This window comes from Drosophila novamexicana, unplaced genomic scaffold (genome assembly GCF_003285875.2).
Source record: "Drosophila novamexicana strain 15010-1031.04,08,12 unplaced genomic scaffold, DnovRS2.1 tig00000932-arrow-arrow-pilon, whole genome shotgun sequence".
NCBI classification, from domain to species: domain Eukaryota; kingdom Metazoa; phylum Arthropoda; class Insecta; order Diptera; family Drosophilidae; genus Drosophila; species Drosophila novamexicana.
In genome coordinates this window covers 1,194,303-1,212,500 of record NW_020824832.1, presented here as the reverse complement: position 1 = coordinate 1,212,500, position 18,198 = coordinate 1,194,303, and the positions used below count along the sequence as shown (strand labels likewise).

Here is an 18,198-nt window from a genome sequence, read left to right as displayed (position 1 = left end):
CAGCATATTGCAGTTGCCCCCGAACCTTGGGCCGTCTTTCTCACTTTCGCTGTTAATTTTGTTGTTGCTTTTACCAAAAGGGAAAGGCGCTGAAACTCGATTGATTTCGATATGAAACGGAGCTGTTGCTGGTTTTCTTCTCAACTTGAACTTATCTAATCGATGTGTTGGTTTCTTTCAACTGCTTAGTATTGGGCATGCTAGGTAGCTTCTTAATGGCGAAAGTGCAGAAAATTGTGGGCTATTAGCTGTTGTCTTTCGCTTCTTTTCTTCTTAACTTTAACTTATCTAAACGATTTGTTACTTCTTTCTTCTGTTTTCTTCTTGAGAGTGAAAGTGGTGCAACCGTTAGCTGTTCTCTTCGCTGTTGCCTGCTGCGAGCTCTCTTCCCAACTTTAACTTATCTAATCGACTCATTGGCTTCTTTCTTGTGCATATTATTAGCATCACCGGTAGCATCTTAAAAACGCAAGTGCTGCAACTTGTTAGTAATTAGTTATGCGAAGTGAACTGTTCGTTTTTTTCCTCAACTTTAACTTATCTAATCGATTTGTTACTTTTTTGTTCTGTTATGTTGGGAAGCCCGGAAGCTTCTTGAAAGCAATTGTTACTTGTTACATATTTGCTGTTGCCTGTTTCAAGTTTTTTCTCAACTTGAACTTATATAATAAATTCGTTGGCTTCTTTCTTCTGTTATGTTGGTGTCAGGCAACTTCTTGCTAGCGAAAGTGAAGCACCTTATTAGTTAATAGCTAATCAATGTTGCCTGCTGCTGGTTTACTACTCCCCTCCAGCCAACTATAACTTATCTAATCGATTCATTGGCTTCTTTCATATGCATAATATTGTCGACGGCACGCAGCTTCTTGAAAGCGAAAGTGCTGCAACTTGTTAGCTGTTAGCTGTTGTGCTGTTGGCTGTTGGCTGTAGCTGGTTTTCTGCCCCGAGCTGGCGTCTGGCGGCGCCCGCGTGTCAACATTTTCCTGAACTCGATTGAGCGCTTAGTCAAGTTGAAGGCTTTCGGTGGCTTTGGCCGGCTAAATAAAGCCGCCTTGGCTGCCAATTTCATTTTGTTTATCAGCTTTGTTATTTTAATTCGAATATACAACGAGTTTTATAGACGGGTGCGTGTGCGTGTGCGTGTGCGTGTGCGTGTACATGTGCGTGTACATGTGCATGTATTTGATGAGTTGTCAGCGTATTTACCTTTCACACCCACAAGCACACACACACACACACACACACACACAGTCTCCGCTTCGGTTTCTGGGCCACAGACAAGTGGGCTACCCCACACTTTAAAAAAGCAACAAAAACAAAGCAAATGCCCCTGAACAGTTGGTGAAAGTTCAAGGCTGCTGTCGCCGTGCCACAGGTAAGCCATACACAGACACACGTACACACATATGTATGTGCAGCTACATAATTATGTACATAGGCGCATGCAAAAAAATTCGCACAAAGCTTGTTTAAACATTACCTTTTGATAAAGAAAATTTGTGTACCTCATAGGTTATTCGCATTTGCACAAATATCGCTTTAAGTCTGGCTATTTATACAAATGAAGTATGTTTTTTTTTGCATACGTATTATACGCTGAAGCTCAATATTGCCCCAATATTGTCCTTTGCTCAATAATTGCACTCATATACTAGATATTTGCATAGATGTATGTTATTTTACACATGTTTCCAGTTTACTTTTTATACCCTGAACCCATTAAAAATGGGTATAAGGGTATATTGTATTTGTGCAAAATCCAAATGTATGTAACAGGCAGAAGGAAGCACCTCCGACCCCATAAAGTAGATATATTCTTGATCAGCACCAATAGCCGAGTCGATCTAGCCATGTCCGTCTGTCTGTCCGTCCATCCGTCCGTATGTATGAACGCAAGGATCTCAGAACCTATAAGAGCTAGAAACTTGAAATTTTAGATGTAGATGCTCCTAGTTCCCGCGCAGATCTAGTTTCCGATAATCGATAACTTACTTCGTTTCCAAGCAATCGATAAAAATATCGATATCGACATCCTGTTTTTTGGGCAATTTTGGAAAATAATAAGAGCTAGAGAATATATATATGCATTTGATGTTAGAAGAAGAGGGTTTAGGGTATCCCCTAGTCGGGAGCTCCCGACTAGAACCTCTCACTTGTTTGAACGTGAATTTGCGGCAATTCCACCGGCGGAAAGTGAACGAAGACATGCATGTAAATGATATGGTAGATCTATATTCTTGATCGGTCAGTCAAACTCAGTCGATATGGACAAGCATGTGTGTCTGTCGGACTGCACAACCATGATCCATAGGTTGGAAGAGGTCTAAGAAACCCCTCCAGCCAAACCATGGCAGAAGATACAGCCAAACAGTTGTGTCTTTAATTGGTACCTGCGGATTTGATGTTCCAAGAGGGCGCTAATTGACGCTTAAGTTAATCCTGGCGTGAGATGGAGTTAAGCCCATTGGCTTTAATATATGTCGGCATAAACGCACCAGCTTAAAGAAATATAGGATATATACAAATCTAAATAGCTTATAAGGTACGCAGATTTTTCCATTCTTAAGCGGACTTCCATTTAGAATCATGCTTACAAATCATAATTAAATTGTTTTAATTTTATTATTAAAAGTCATAGCTAACATGTTTTTGACACACTCTCTCTCTTTCTTTTAGTTTCTATACTGCTCTTCCACTCGCTCTCTTCCCCTCTCTCTCTCTCTTTTTCTCTCTCTTTTTCTCTCTCTTTTTCTCTCTCTCTCTCTCTCCCTCTCTCTCTCCCTCTCTCTCTCTCTCTCGCTCTCTCTCTCTCTACCTTCCTTTCTCTCCTTCTCCCTTACTCTCTTTTCCGTCTTCAACAATTCGGTCTCTCTTTCACTTCTGCGCTCGCACGGTCTGCTATTAGCTTAACATACGAATCGCCTTTCTATACGATTTTCATAAATTAAAGTGACTTACACCGGCTTTTTCTTCTATGACTTTTTGTTTTGGCGCCAGATAAAACATAAAACGGCAATGAGAAACTTGTTTAGTTGCATACACCCTTGGGGCCGTGTGGTACCTGGCGCCAAGTAATCCAACAGCGCACTTTAGTAAACATTTAGCCAAAATCGGTAGTAAAACTTAATTTTTGCATCAGGCCTGTGTTTTATGTTGGTGATGGGTGATCATGTTGTCATACGACTTTCAAAATATAAACTTACAAACATAAAATTGTAGAAAAAGTAAACTTTAAAAAAATTGCTGAAAACTTGTGGGCTGGAATTAACGGCAATTTGTTTGGCGGCTCTGAAATATTGTTGCATGTTGCATATTGCATGACGACAATATATCATATATATTTTTTTGTTTTTTAGCTTTATGACGTAGGTGGGCTGCATTTCCTCAATGTTGCTCAAACCGGAAAATTCAAAGAGGCTTGAGTGCAGCACGAACAGGCGCCGTTATGATTGAGTAATTACCAACATACAGATTCACACATACTTTTATTATTATCATTATAAGCTAGGAACTTATATGAATGGCTACTTAAGCTATAAGACTCGCATATTGGCTTATGGCTATGTGAAACAATTGCTGTGCCTGGTTTTGGAAGCTTTGAATAGTTGAGGCTGGCAAATACGGATTTCTATAAGGTCGAAAGCGAAAATAAAATAGCGCAGATATAAGTGAATTATTATTATAAGTAAATTACTTTCTAATAAAATACCATAAAAAGCTAAACATAAAGGACAGATCTGAAGATCAGATCTGACTATAAACACTTGATCGAAAAACCATTGCATCTATAACCATTCGGAAGAGTTGACCTTTGGATTTAAAGTTTAAAGGTCATTAAACGTTTGTTGACGTCACGTAGTGGTTATTAAATAATCTACTTTAATGACAATTGGACTTACATACTGCAATTATGTAACAAAGCTTTAACGGCATTAAGCAGCTCAATTGATGCGGCTGAAACAAGTTCAATGCCAACGGCAGTCAATTTAAACAATTTGTACAATGATTGTTTTTGGCGCTTACAATGTATTTGTATAATATGTATATATGTGTGTATGTGTGTGTATGTATGTGTGATTTTAGTTTTTGATCACTTTTAAGCCTAATCGTACAAAATGTTTATATCTATATGCTACCTAAATGTCGAATTAAACTTTTGTTTACAACAGTAGAACCATAATACATTATGATCATTAAAAAAAAATAGAAATTACACAAGCCAATAAACGCCATTTAAAACAAATCAACAAAGTCTGCAGCTCAAGTTAACAATCGCTGTGGCTGTGTGTGTGTGTGTGTGTGGGTGGGTGTGAGTGGGTGTGCTGCTAAGGCTGTGTATGTGTCGCTATATGGCTATCCCAGCTATGGCTGCAATACTCGAGCGCATTTGGAAGAAATTTGTCTCAATTTGGCCCAAGACACTAGGAACACGACAGCATGCTAATTGCTGGTTGATGTCGATGCTGTTGTTGTTTGCTTATAAATGATTCCCGTTATTTCGCCATCCTTTTGAATAAGACAGCGCCTGAAAGTTTAAACATTTTAATGGGACTTGTTTACTAGTTAGTTAGTTTGCTAGTACTTACTTATTGCCGCTGTAGAGACAAACGGTGGCTGGCACAGTGCTATTCGGCTCCAGCTTTGCCACCTGCTCGGATATGGCCATACCAATGCCAGATACATTGGGATTGATATTGCCTTTGGCTAGTCCGCATTACAAAATCAAATAATTATGGATTACACACATGGTTGCACTCTTTTTTGTTTTACTCACCGCCCAAGCAGAGCCCTTGCCGATTCGCCAGTAACACACCCACGGTGTCTTGTTGTGTTACACTGCATAAGGGGCAAGTTAGTAATGGTAGTAATGGTTACGCAATACGTACATTTCACTCAACACTTTTTCTAGCTGCTGCTCCATTTGTCCAATTGTAAATTGACCGACAATTCTAAAACTGAAAACAAAGAAAAACCAAAACAATGCTAGTTCAGAACTTGACTATCGATAACACTGACTATCGCAAAATGGCGCTGTGCGACAGTGCTGCATAGTGCGATAAACTAAACACAGCGATTTGCAGCACTTATCCAATTTGAATAAAAGTTGAAATTAGAAGCCGCCAATAAAGATCAGAGAAAAGTTTTTATATCTAGTTCATAGGAATGCATATAAATGCGATTGTGCGATTTCTTGGTCAAAGACATATCCATTTTAGTTACAATAAAAATCTTGCTGGATCGATGTCGATACTTCACTGTCGATGTCGGACTCCAATTGGGCTTGTTCCAATCAACAAATATTATTGTTATTCCAGAATCAACAATATATTAAGTATAAAAAAATTAAAAATTCTAACAGGATCGGCGATTGGAAATCAATTGATATTTTTAGCCGCTTCCTTATTCTGAAAATTTTGTTTAAAAATAATATAAGAAAATCAAAGCACTGTATGTATTTTGTTTATAGCAGTTAACATAAAAAAATACGCAAATTATTGCAATATTTTCTTGCAATTTGCTTGCCTGTGAGCACAGTAAACAAAATTCACTATTACAATGCCAACTATAATTAACAATTTTTTTTTAACTCAAATTAGATGCTGCATTCCGCGCAGGTAATAAAAATATTTATGTATTTTATATTGTGTTATATATACTCTATGATGATTGCTGTGGAGCACATGCCATTTGGAATTATTGTTGGCCGTATTGCGACTTCACAAGTGCATCGCGGCTTGATGCGTACATTTATGTGGAAATATATATATGTATGTAAACATTGTTTTAACATTTATATAATCGTACATAAATTGTTTCGATTCTAGGTATACTACATCTGCTGATAGTGTAACTCTGTATGTGTGTATATTTATGTGTGTATCTGTCCTTTTCTGCATGCGTGTATATAGTTTAAACAATTTCATATTTTTCCACAAAAAGAATCGTTTCGCTTGAATACTTGACCGATTCATTATTATCCACCTGTACGACATCTAGGGCGCTTATGGCCGCATACGGCGTCTTAGAGACGAATGTCACTTGCAACGGAAAGAAATCGCCTGGAATGGAGGCACTGCAGCTAAACTCCATCGAGCCGGACTTGTTGGCCGCATCAATGATGGGAATATTCCACAACAACACATGTTTGCGAGCATCATACTTGTAGGTGCCATCGTATTCGGCTACCGAAGGCTGGACATTTAAGCTGTAATATAGGAAAGATCAATTAGATAACCTTAAGGATACCATAACATTATTACTTACGGCAATGGTATAACTATGGCAACATCCTGTAGCTCCAGATGTTGTGCCTCCAGTTCGTATTCAATGTTCACATCGCAGCCGCCTTCTCCATTGTCCGAAGGCCAACAGTTAACTATGCAATGGAATGAAGAAAGACAGACAGATAAGAACAGAGACAAAAACATTAGTAAAAAAATGTAACGCGCCTCTGTTCCATGGGCAAATGTCACTTACTGGTCAGAGGTATAGCCGATTCGTCCTGCGTAATGAAGCGCCACTTGAGGACACCCACATCGGTGTTAAGAGGGAACGGCTTGGTGGGGATCTTGAGTCCGATCATGGCGCGCGATTTAAATAGTTCCTTATCAACATTTGGATGGGTCTGCAGCTGTATACCTTGTGTATCATTATTGGCTAGCAACACCCTGATATGTGCTCTACTTTCATCGGTAATGCGCAGCGTCAGCAAGCCACTGAGCTCGAACTGTTGTACGCCACCATCACGTCCCAGACGCACCACCAACTTATCCTCCATTTTGAGATGTACACTGTAAGAATGGGTCCTCAATAATTTGTGCAGTCTAGTGAATTTCCGGATTTACCTTTCCGTATGAATATCTGCTGAGATTTTGGCTTTAGCTGCTGCACTAGCACTGGCCGCTGCGCCGGAGCTGCCCGCAGCAACTGCTGGTGCCAGATTGGCAATCTTCTCGCCTTCGCTCTTCAGCTGGTCAACAAAACTGTCCACATCCTTGGACTTGCCACCCAATTTGAGCGCATTGCGAGATACCGGTTTCCTGCAAGAGACGACTGGATATTTAAATATGCTTGAGACAAGATTTTCGAATTATTTCAACTGACTGTGCCGCCTTGCTGGACACATGCTTGGCTTCCATTTCTATGGATGGTGCACCGCCGCTGCCACCGCTGCCGCCGCTACCACTGCTGATGCCGCTGCTGCCAAAGCTGTCGGAGCTGAAGCCGCCGCTGCGTCCGCCCATGCCTCCCATTGAGGGGCCACCACGTTTTGGGGCCTCCATACGCTGACGCTGTAGCTCCTTGGCCTTCTCGCGCATCTTTTGGCGAGCTTCACGCTCCTGTGTCTGACGAACTGCCTGGTAGACTTTCTCCTCATGCGAGTCCATCTCGACAAAAGTCTTGATTTGCGCCAGATTTACGCTCTCCCTGTAGCCAAGTGCAACAATCTCATCAAAGGCAAATATCAAGTTGAATGCATTCTCCACAATCTCCTTCTCGTCCAGCGAGTGGCTGTACTCTGGAATCTATATGGACATTGAATGAGAGATTATCGGTAAGTTCAGTAGGAAAATACTAAATGCGAAACTGTAGATCTCAAGAAAAAACAATTGTGTATACAAATACACGCACCACTTTCGAGAAAAGGCGAAGAGTTTCCAAATCCTCTAGAATGTTGCTGGCCTTTGTGGTTATCAGGAGCATGTAGAGCTTCTCCATCGGCTGGTAGACATAGCGTACCGAGTCCGTTTCCACATAAGTGTGCTGCTTGCCGGCTGTCATGAGCTTGGGGAATGCAGCCAACAGTCCTTCGATGCGCGCCTTAGTCATCTCCACGAACTGACGTGACAATATGACTGCGTGCATGTGTGTGTGCGTGTGTGTGAGTACAAAGTTAACACATTAAAAATACATCGTTTGAGTTTTTCACTTACCTTTGCCATTTTTTGTGCAGACTGCCGCGGCAATGAGTACCTAGGATTAAAGTAAACGTAAATGAGATAAGCGAAATAGCCGACGTAGAAGCGTGTAAGTATGTGCATGTATGTTTGTGTGTTGTGTGTGCGCTTACCATTTTGATGCAGCGTTATTTGAATCAGCTAACGAATACTTGGAAATACTTTGCAGTTATGTGTAGCTCGAGCAGTAAATTAACTGACTGGGAATGATCAAAACAAATTGTTTGTCAATCAATCCACATCCGCGTAGCTGACGTGTTCGGTTCTGCAACAAAATGTTTACGATTGCGTGCGTATGTGTGTAAGTGATGACAGCGCACAGCGCACTGACAATCTATTGTTGATGTCACAATTGCTTGCGTTGCCTTTGCGACAGACAAGATAAAAGCCAGAAATACAGTGTTTACTTGCCACATACAGCTTTAATACATGCACCACACCCAATGATACTTTAATTTTCGTGTTTTTCATTCAAAAACTAACCAGAGTCCTCAATACTTAAACTAATTGTGACGTCACAGATGCCAGTCTTGCACAAATCGACAATACCCAGCAACATCGATAACACTGAGTTTACAATCGTTATGCCGATTAATTGCACAGCACTGAAAACTGATAAATCAAATGCCAACTGTTAATCCAGAGTGGTTTTATTTTAATTAAAAGCAATGCTTTAAACGGTAATTTACATTAAACAAACGTCAGATATAAAATATATAGGTATTAAAATATATATATAACTTTAAGACTATATATTAAAATGCAAAATGTCGTACTCATTTTAGCTGTACTAGGCTTAGTTATATTCATTGCTGTCTAATGTCAAGGTTTCCACTCGATCAACAATAAAGGCCTGCGCGGCCGCTTCTTCCTTCTTTGTTAGCTGACCTTTGCCCTTCTCCTTGGCGTATTCGGCACTCAGAATGCGCATTACTTGCGCCGCGGTGAGATTGTCACGTTTATGCTTTTGAAAGTTATCCTTAACGAATTTGGCGAAACCCGTCGCCTCACGCACCGGCGTCGGCACAATATTGCCCGACTTGTCCTTCTTATTCAGGAGCAGCATAATGGGTCCACGGCAAATGCGGCAGCGTAAGTTCTCCACCTTGCGCGAACGGGAATGCGCATGAGAGCTGTAGACGCATGGAATGACCGTTAAGTAGATTACATTTGTAAATGCACCTTCTGTACTCACGATGTATTGCATTCTATACACTTATATGTGTATTTGAACTCGATGTTGTAGTTGTGGCAAACTCGAATCGGTGGAAGATCTGGAAATTTCTCATTGGCACGCTGTGCCCAACGCTTCCAAACGAGACCGTGTCCGCCCTCACCGTTGAATACCCAGGCCGCGGCATGGCACAGCTCATGGATTAGCGTGCACCGCAATCGATCTGCACTTGTCAGCACCTTAATGCTTAGCTCCACAACGCTGCTGCGTTCCAGCAGTCTGCAAGCAAGAACATGGTAATCTGTTTATGTTTATATGAAAATGTCGCTCACTTCTTTTTATTTTTGCATCTGCCCGCCGTGTTGCGCAACAGCTTCGACCAGGTGATGGGCACCTTCAGTTCATTGTTGAAGATCTGCTCATTAAACATGTCGTAGAGTCGTTCCGCCAGCTGCTCTTTGTTACGGTTGAAGTTCTCGCGATAGAAGAATGCCTCATTGTCGCAACGATCTCGAGTGATCTGTGGCTCCAGCGACTTGATGAAGCTGGCTTTGCCGGCATTATTCCTTGGCGCGCTCGGCCCATTTTGCACCTTCCTTGCGCGTGCCGCTGACCTGGATGGCGTCGCTGTTTGTGATGTGGGCAACTTAAATATTGGTTTCGCTTTTGGCGACTCAACTGCAATGCCCAGCTGCTTTTTGACCTCTTGCACACGCTTGTGCACTGTTGAGCCCGGCAAATAGACGTTCTCCAACTGATCCAAACTGTCCAAGTCGAGTGCTTGATCCACAATCCGTTTAGCTGAGCTAATGTCCTCATAGCCCGTATTTGGTGTAAATAGCTGTCTTCGTGTCGGGTTTGCCAGCGCCGGCGTCGACGGCGACTGCGACGTCGGCGTGGCAGGCAATTTAGGCTTATCGCTGGCGCGGCAGGTCCGCAAAATGTCGTCAAGCCGTTTGGGAAATTTCGGCGCTGTGAAAATTGGGAAAATATGTATGTAATGGCAGATGTTATCTAATATGTATGCCTTCCACTTCATAATGAATTCATATTCGTGATAGGCTTTAACAGCCAAGTCGACGTAGCCATGTCCGTATGTTTCTCCGTTCCGTTCTGTCTCTGTCTCCCACACCCTGGTTTAGGACCAAGGAGAAGCAGTTTATACTCACATTCGATTTGCTCATCGGGATCGTTGACCACCTCCACCTCAGCTTTGGTTAGGTCCAAGTAGGTGACATGACCGTCAGCGGCATCATCAGGGTCACTGCTGCCCGTTGCATCCGCATCGTCGTCATCGGAGGCATCGGTGCCGCTGTCCGTATCGACAAGGGCGCGCCAGCGCTCCTCGTGCACATGTTTGGTGCGTGTGCGCTGTCCATTCGGACGCTTCTCACTGCAGGCAGATTTTGGCAAGTGGGTCGAATTCAATTTGGTGGAGTGGAGTGCACGCTTGACTGGAAAATCATAAAGATACATAAGTCAAGCACTATCTGAATGGGCACAGCGCACTTTTTACATACATATGCTGAAGTCGCCCAGTGCGCTCTCGTTTTGCGCTCCTTTCTTCACTGTTGTCGCTGCGGCGCGTTGAGCCTTAGGCTGCCGCCTTATCTCGGTGAGTGGAGTGCGGTCTATTGCAGCCGCTAGCGCTGGTGTACGCGCAGGTGCAGCTTTGCCACCGCTGCCGCTGGAGCGTTTGAGCGTGCGTATAACATCCGGCGTTTGCCAGGACTTGCCGTATAATTGATTCAGCAGCTTTTCGGCTTGTGTCAGAAATTGCTCATCCTCTGAAGCGTCCCCGCTTAGCACGGATCGCTCCTGTTCCTGTTGCTGCTCACATTCCTGCTGCAGCTGCTGTTGCTCCACTCGATCCTGTTGTTGTGGCTCTGCGCGTGCCTCTGATGATGGCGCGGCTTGCACATAGCTTTGCTCCGAATGCTCGGATTCGGCTGAGCTCGAGTCCATGTTAGGTATGTGTATTTTAATGTTGATCTTTGCCGATATATTAATACTGCTCACTTGTATGGCAGGTATGTTTGCCACTTCCTCAGCCGATGAAGATGAGCGAGGCCTTGGCGGTGACTGCTCTACCTCGCTGCTGGTCTCCGGAATGGTTTCATCCAGATGCACCTCGTTCATCGTGGACTGTTGACCCGATAGCTCGGACAGCGGCACCTCTTGGTCGGGTGTGTTTACCTCTGTGTCATTCGAAGCTAGCCGTTTGCTGTTGTCTAGTTCGAAACGTTCCTCGGAGCACAACGTGTTTATCTCCGTGTCATTATCCGCCAAGCGTTTGCTGCTGTCCAGTTGCGCTTTCGGCGTGGAAGTGGGCGTGGTTAAGCACGACGGCAATTGTGTTAAGTCAACGTCTAATTGGCTCATCGATTCCGTGTCCGCACTAGCCAGGCGCGTATGCTCGGCTGACATGTCTGCTTGTCCTCGCTGAATCCTCTTACGGCGCTCGAAGGATACGTCACGCAGAAAAGCCTCAATGAGCTTCACTTTGTCATTGGACAGCGGATCTGGCAGTAACTCTGCTGCTGTTGGTACCAGCTGCCCGCTTACTGTCATGCTTGTCTCCTGCGGCTGCTCTTCAGCCGGTGGCTGCTTCGCCTGCTCCAGCTGCTGAGCATGCACGCTGTCACTGGTATCCGATATGGTGATGCAGGATTCGCTATCATCATCGTCGCCCTCTTCGGTTGTTGATGATATGCAAATGGACACCTCCTGCAGCAGCTTTTTTTCCGGCTGCATTGTCAAGTTAGACACCTGCGTGGATAACGCCTCCACATCTAGGACGAGTGAACGTTGTGTGCAACCGTCACCGCTTAGCTGCAATGCTTCCATATAGTCGGAGACATCGGGCTCTGAGCTCGCATCCTGCAGGGCCTGGGGCGTGTGCTCCTGTCCCATGGCGTTGGACGATGAGGAGTCGCTTCGCAACAGTGGATGCTCGTAGGGCTTAGCAGTCGTTTGCTTATTGAGATCATTTAACTCGCCCAACAGTTGGCGGCTCACGTTGTGGCTTTTGAGGGCCTCCGCTTCCGATTGAAACTTCGGTTCCTGTTCCTTTAATGCAAGCTGTTTTTTCTTGCTTGAGGAGAGCGTCAGTTTAGCGAATTTTTCTTTGATCGGTACATTAACTGTGGCCGGATCAACTGTTCTGAACAGTTTAAATCCATTTGGCGTCGCCATTTTGCTGGCGTTGTTCGAAACTAACTGTAAAAATTCGGCAGAGCAGCAACGCGAAACGAACCAAAAACAAAAATACAAATCTCTCGCGGGCGTCCAAAAACAAATTGAGCGTTCGCTTAGTGATGGTAGTTTATGAGCTTATGAACGAATTAATGTTCGTTGGAGTGCCAAAAATCTTGAAAACTAGTTAATTTTTGAAACTTACACTACACTTGGGGCATTTATATTAAGATAATATTTTAAGTACATAAATTAGCCTTGGTTTGCAGAAAAAATATATTTACTTTTATTATTATTTGTTCAACTATCGCTGAGCTAGTGTAGCATAATACAATTACCCAACACTAAAATGCCCATTCGTTTTTATCGATTAATTTGAAAAATTACGATATGTATATCGTCGCGGCAGCTCCATTGACAACAATAACAATAGCAATTTTAGTTTAGTTTGTTTGTTTGCTTGTTTTGACCATCTGTCTTTATGGCTCTCAGCGCCATTAGCTCGCTATCTTCCAAGCTATCATTGGGTCTGCTGAATTTTATATTGGCCGTCAGTTCCGGATGGGCACTCAAACACTACAGCGTTGGCCGGCATGCTCTGGTCGCCTATGGATTATTCTTTGCACATAGCGTCTTCTGTATTCTGCGCTACACGCATCCTAATCCCGGCCAGGTGCAGCGGCGGATTTGCGACCAATCTCTACGGTATGCGCCGGTCATCTTCGTCACACTGATCGTGGGTCAGCTGCAAAGCATTTCCGATGTCAATCAGCTAAGTGCTGGCAGCAGCAGTTGGCGCTACGTAGTCCTCGTCCTGTACTCCAGCATCTTGACACTGGCCAGCGTGCGCAGCTGCCTCAGCGAGAAGTCGCCGCCTGCGACGGTTCTGGTCAAATTGGAACGCTTCAATCTGACAGTGTGCGTGCTATGGAATGTCTATTGCCTTTGGCGCATTGCCATATTTGATGAGTACTGGTGGTCCTTGGGCTTGGCCCTGTTGGTTCTGCTTAATAACTTTGTACTTTGGCGCTTAACGCTGCGCTACAACATCACAGCCCTGGAGGTGGAAACTGTTGGCATGTGTTTCTCTGTCATTTTCGCTATTAATGCCACGCAGGAGCTGCTCGAAAGCAGGAGAGGATGACCGACGACGTGACGAGGCATTGTTAACCTTATAATTGATGCTGCATTTAGCACAACATTTTCAAGACATATTTATATTAAGAGTTGATTTTTATACCTTGTTAATTCGAGATTCATTCAAATGGATTTATAGTCAATAAACGAATGTTTTGTATATCCATAACTCATTGGATATCTATAGCTTATACTTATAGATGTGACTGACTGATTGACGATCAGACCATTAGAGATTCATCCAATCTGCTTCAAACTACTTTTCAAAGTTCAACATAAATAAGAGCGCATCCACTCGCAAATGTTCAACCCATTATCTTTCCACTCATTCTTAAAGATCAATGCGAGAATTCATTGGAAATCATTCCACACTCCTCGGCGGAAAAACGGACCTAGATAGCAGGGAAACTATATTTTCGTTGGAACATTTTTGAACTTATTATCGATGCTTTACAAAAGTACATTTCACATACAGTTTCCCGTTTTAGGATAGTACAATCCACGTGTAAAATACCATATTTATATATATATGTAAATATCTCTGCGTTTATTACGAGTACAGACACATACTGTGTACTTGATGGAAGCAAGCCTCTTCACAAATCAGATACATATACTTAAAATGTTTGAGACTTTGCTTAGCCAGGTCAAGTGTATAGCAAGGACAATTACAATACAAACAGACTTAAGGCTTTACAAATGTTGCTTTAAGGAAAATCAAGTTGAAAAAAAAATGATAATTGTAGGAAATATGAAAAACAAATTAAGCCTAATCACTAAGAAATGCTTGAATGTTTGTGGGAGGGGTTGGGGGGAGGCGTGGGGAGGGGGAGGGGTTAAGGATTGTTAGGCAGTGTGTTGCGGTACGTGTCTAAGCGTGTGTATTATCATCCTCGACAAAGTCCTTGGCCTGCTCGCGGGTAACACAATCAATGTGGCTGACCTTATTGCGAAACCGTACGCCATAGAACTTGTGCGCATTCTCCAGCAATTCGGGCCGGAACGTGGTGGTAATAAACTGGGCCGTGTCGCTTAGCTCGTGTATCATATCGGCTACCGCCTTGCGATGCATTGCGTCCAGTGCCTGTTTGAAGAGGAGCTGAGTTAATACAGCCCAAGCTATCAACTGGAAGTCGGCTTACCTGATCGATCTCATCGAATAGATAGAAGGGCGCCGGATCGCACTTCTGTATGGAGAAGATGAGGGCGAGAGCCACTAGAGATTTCTGGCCACCGGATAGCTGATTCATTTCACGCATCTCAGCATCGACGCCGGTAAAGGAGACGCGTATGCCGATGCCCGTGAAGGCATCCGAATTGGCCACCTCCTTTTCCATTTCCTCGCCCTCGTTGTCCTTGGTCTTCAGTATCAAGTATCCGGCGCCCTGCGGCACCAGTTTCTTGAAAACCTTGGTAAAGTTCTGGGCGACCTGCTTGAATGTAAACTGTATGGCCTCGACCTTTTGCATCTCCAGTGAATGGATAAGCATGTGTATCTTCTGATCGCCCACATCAAGTTCCTCCTTGCGCCTGTAGAGCTTCTCCTTTTGCTCGGAGAAGCTCAAGAACTGGTCGAGGGCCTTCTTGTTTACGTGATTGTATTTCTTCAGATGCTGATTGGCTTTCTCCAGCTCCTTAAAGATGTTCTTTAGCGAAATGCGTGTGTAGGCAGCATCCACTTGGGGCAGTGCGCCCAAGCTGGCAATTTTCTCGGTGCACTCGTCGATTTTCTGATTCAGCATATTCTCTTTGGTGGTCCATTTCTCCAGTTGTTTGCTATCCTTGTTGATGTTCTCCTCGGCCTCCTTCTCCTTGCGCACATGCGTCTCCAGCTCCAGCTGCAGCTCTTTTTGCAACTGTACAGCCTCATTGACCCGCTTCTCAATTTCCTCCAGATCCGCATTGACCTTCTTGATGCGCTTCTCCGTCGAAACGAGCTCCGTTTTGCAATTGTTTAGCTTACGCTTGCGATCCTCCACAGAGATCTCCTGTAGCGCCTGTGTCAGCTCATCGCGTCGCCTGAACAGATTGTTAATCAGCAGATTGTCCAATTTATTTTTGCGCACTTCCAGCTGCATACGCTGCGTGAAGGCCTCCTTGTTCTCCTGGTTGAGACGCCGTATATCTTCGTTCAGCTGATCGATTTCACCCTGATCCTGCTTGGATAGTGTTGACATGAGCTCCTGCTTTAGCTCCGCCTCCAGGCTGGCCTTGGTGCTGTTCATCGCCTCCAGCGAGGCCTTGCATTGCGCCAAGGAACGCTCTTTGGGCGCACGATATTTCTCGATGCGCACCAGCTCCTCCTTCATCAAACGTATCTCGCCCTGCACCTTCTCGAACACATCCTTCGACTTGCCCTGCTTGGTCTCCGTTTTTTGCATATCAGACACAATCGAATTGATACTGTTCTCGGTCGACTTGAGCTCATTCCGCAGCTTGCTCAGCTGCTTCTCGAACTCGGTTATCTGTTGTGTGTACTCCGTGCGCTTCTTTTGCATTTCGAGACGGGAGCGCGACGTATTGAAATAGCCGCCGGTGAGGGAGCCCTTCGAGGACACCTGATCGCCATCGAGCGTAACGCAATCCAGGCCCGTGCTCTTGGCCAACTCCGTGGCACGCTCCAGATTACGACAGATCAGCGTCTTGCCAAAGATATAACGCAGCGCCTTGTCGTGCTGTTCATCGTATTTGAGCTTCGATATCATTGGTATCGAGTCCGGATCATCTGGATAGTCGTGTATTTTCACTTGGAGCCGATTTAGCGGCATGAACGTCACCTCGCCGGGCAGCTTCAGTTTGTTCATCTCCTTGAGGATCTGTGTGCCCTCGTATTCCGATTCCACAATGTGATGGAACAGGCGATTCGCTGCGGTCACCTCGACGGCCGTATAAATTGTCTTGTCGCAGCTGAAGTTCTCAATAACCGGACCATAATAGGCGCGTGCTATTGCCGCCGATTGACCGCCGCGTCCCACAAAGCTATCGAGCACCTTGCGCACCGAATCACAGCCATTAAGTATTGGCTTGCCGGCCATGCTGCGCAGCGCCTGATCCGCGCGCGACAGCTCTTCCTTTTGGGTCTGCAGCTGTTGGGTCATTTGTGTTTCCTTGCGCCACAGCTCGTTGCGCATGGACTGGTGTTGGTCTTTTGTTTTCTTCAGTTCATAGTACTTTTTGTTGTGCTCGTCTATTTGGAGGCGCAGCTGTTCCAGTTCGGAGGAGTGCTCCTCGATCTTGGTGCCCAAATCTTTCTCGGAGGTTGCATCCTTTTTCAGATCCTCGACCAGTTTGGCGTGATGGTTGATTTTGTCCTTGGTCTGTTTGCTAATCGATTTCAACTCATTGTGTATCCATTTGTCGCGATCCTCGCGCGACGAGAACTGCGATCCACGCCCCTGCTTGGCATAGAGCTCCTTGCGTTTTTGCTCCTTGAGCTGCAGCTCGCGCGAGCAATCCTCCTCCTTACGCTTCATCGACTCGTATTTGGGCTTCACATCGTCCAGTTCGTTTTCGCGCTCCGCTATGGTCACCTTGAGATTCTTGAGCTCTTGGTCGGCGCGCTCCTTCGACTTGTTGTCACCCTGCACCTCGTCATTCAGATCGACTATGGTCAGGTCTAGTTTGGTCTTTTCGCGCAGCAATTGCTGCTGTTCTGTCATTAGGACTGAGCGTTCCTCCTTCGTGCTGAGCACCTTTTTCTTGGCCTCCTTAAGGTTCTTCTGCACCTCCTTGATCTTCTCCTGTGCCTTTTGTATCTCAATGTTATAGTTCTTCTTCTTGTCCGATGAGGATTTGCGCTGCAGTAGCAGCTCCTCGAGCGCGCGCCGCGTATCCTTCAGCTCCGTCTCGTAGCGTATGTACTCCAGGGTGCGTCTTGTTTTATCCCATTTCTGATACTCCTTCAGCTCCTCCTTCTCCTCTTCCAGCGTCTGCAGCCTATCCTCAATAGTCTTTAGATATTCGCTAATCTTCTCCACCTTCCCATCGGTTTCCCTCAACAGATTCAACGATTCCTCCTTGCGTTCATCATAGACACGCGTGCCCGCCACCTCACGCAGCAGCTTCAACCGATACGAGTCCGCAGCGGTGGCCATTTGATTAATTTTACCCTGCTTGACAATATAGTAGGGATTGGAGCTGGAGAAACCGGCCGATTCGAGCAGATTGACGACCTCATTGCGTGGCACCACCTTTTTGTTCAAAAAATACTGATCCTTTTTGGCGCCAATAACGCGCCTCAAGTAAATCTCCTCCTTGTCAATCTGCAATACATTTAAGCGGCTAAATTATCAACATATCCCATATAACTGCACTTTCTCACTTACCGGCACACGATTGTCCGAGTTGTCAAATATTATCTCTACATAGGCCGATATGACGCGGGCGCCTGTGCCCTCGTGCAGTAGGGCTTGACGCTGTTCCGGACGGAGATGCGTGAACTCATCGCTCAGCACGAATTGTATAGCTATATTAAGATAAATGTAAATCTTTTTATGGTAAGAACAATTCAATAAACAGAATAAGCTTACCATAGAAGAAATTACTTTTGCCAGAGCCATTGCGTCCGACAACGACGTTGTGACGCTTATCGAATGGCTCCACCACCGTCTGGTCCTTGTAACTTTTAAAGCCTTGTATTATAATCTGCAAATATTCGATAATAAGCGGGAGCCAATCAAGCAGTTAGCGTTTTGTTGTTTACCCACCTGCTTAATGTGCATTTTATTTTGACAC

The 18,198-nt window shown here is 44.6% G+C and overlaps 5 protein-coding genes across 5 annotated transcripts; 1 reads left to right on the top strand and 4 right to left on the bottom strand.

The window, feature by feature from the left end:
- Positions 1–3,489: 3,489 nt before the first annotated feature.
- On the bottom strand, positions 3,490–5,036 carry LOC115765124. The gene is made up of 4 exons (XM_030708520.1): positions 4,887–5,036; positions 4,775–4,836; positions 4,587–4,704; positions 3,490–4,525 (listed from the first exon to the last, which is right to left on the bottom strand). The coding sequence occupies exons 1-4, from the start codon at positions 4,919–4,921 to the stop codon at positions 4,441–4,443; spliced, it is 300 nt and encodes a 99-aa protein (XP_030564380.1). The 5' UTR covers positions 4,922–5,036; the 3' UTR covers positions 3,490–4,440.
- Positions 5,037–5,633: 597 nt separating this feature from the next.
- On the bottom strand, positions 5,634–8,365 carry LOC115765123 (coatomer subunit delta). Its single transcript, XM_030708519.1, has 8 exons — positions 8,072–8,365; positions 7,935–7,974; positions 7,633–7,856; positions 7,105–7,526; positions 6,846–7,040; positions 6,478–6,791; positions 6,265–6,376; positions 5,634–6,205 (listed from the first exon to the last, which is right to left on the bottom strand). Exons 1-8 carry the CDS (start codon positions 8,072–8,074, stop codon positions 5,911–5,913), a joined length of 1,605 nt encoding a protein of 534 aa, XP_030564379.1. The 5' UTR covers positions 8,075–8,365; the 3' UTR covers positions 5,634–5,910.
- Positions 8,366–8,640: 275 nt separating this feature from the next.
- LOC115765199 lies at positions 8,641–12,557 on the bottom strand. The gene is made up of 5 exons (XM_030708635.1): positions 10,653–12,557; positions 10,302–10,586; positions 9,465–10,104; positions 9,154–9,411; positions 8,641–9,091 (listed from the first exon to the last, which is right to left on the bottom strand). The coding sequence occupies exons 1-5, from the start codon at positions 12,325–12,327 to the stop codon at positions 8,755–8,757; spliced, it is 3,195 nt and encodes a 1,064-aa protein (XP_030564495.1). The 5' UTR covers positions 12,328–12,557; the 3' UTR covers positions 8,641–8,754.
- Positions 12,558–12,728: 171 nt separating this feature from the next.
- Positions 12,729–13,616, top strand: LOC115765142. The gene has a single exon (XM_030708545.1). The coding sequence runs from the start codon at positions 12,809–12,811 to the stop codon at positions 13,469–13,471; it is 663 nt and encodes a 220-aa protein (XP_030564405.1). The 5' UTR covers positions 12,729–12,808; the 3' UTR covers positions 13,472–13,616.
- A 387-nt stretch (positions 13,617–14,003) lies between these two features.
- LOC115765187 (structural maintenance of chromosomes protein 3) lies at positions 14,004–18,121 on the bottom strand. The gene is made up of 4 exons (XM_030708615.1): positions 17,994–18,121; positions 17,790–17,929; positions 14,607–17,726; positions 14,004–14,548 (listed from the first exon to the last, which is right to left on the bottom strand). Exons 3-4 carry the CDS (start codon positions 17,556–17,558, stop codon positions 14,336–14,338), a joined length of 3,165 nt encoding a protein of 1,054 aa, XP_030564475.1. The 5' UTR covers positions 17,559–17,726; positions 17,790–17,929; positions 17,994–18,121; the 3' UTR covers positions 14,004–14,335.
- Positions 18,122–18,198: the final 77 nt, after the last annotated feature.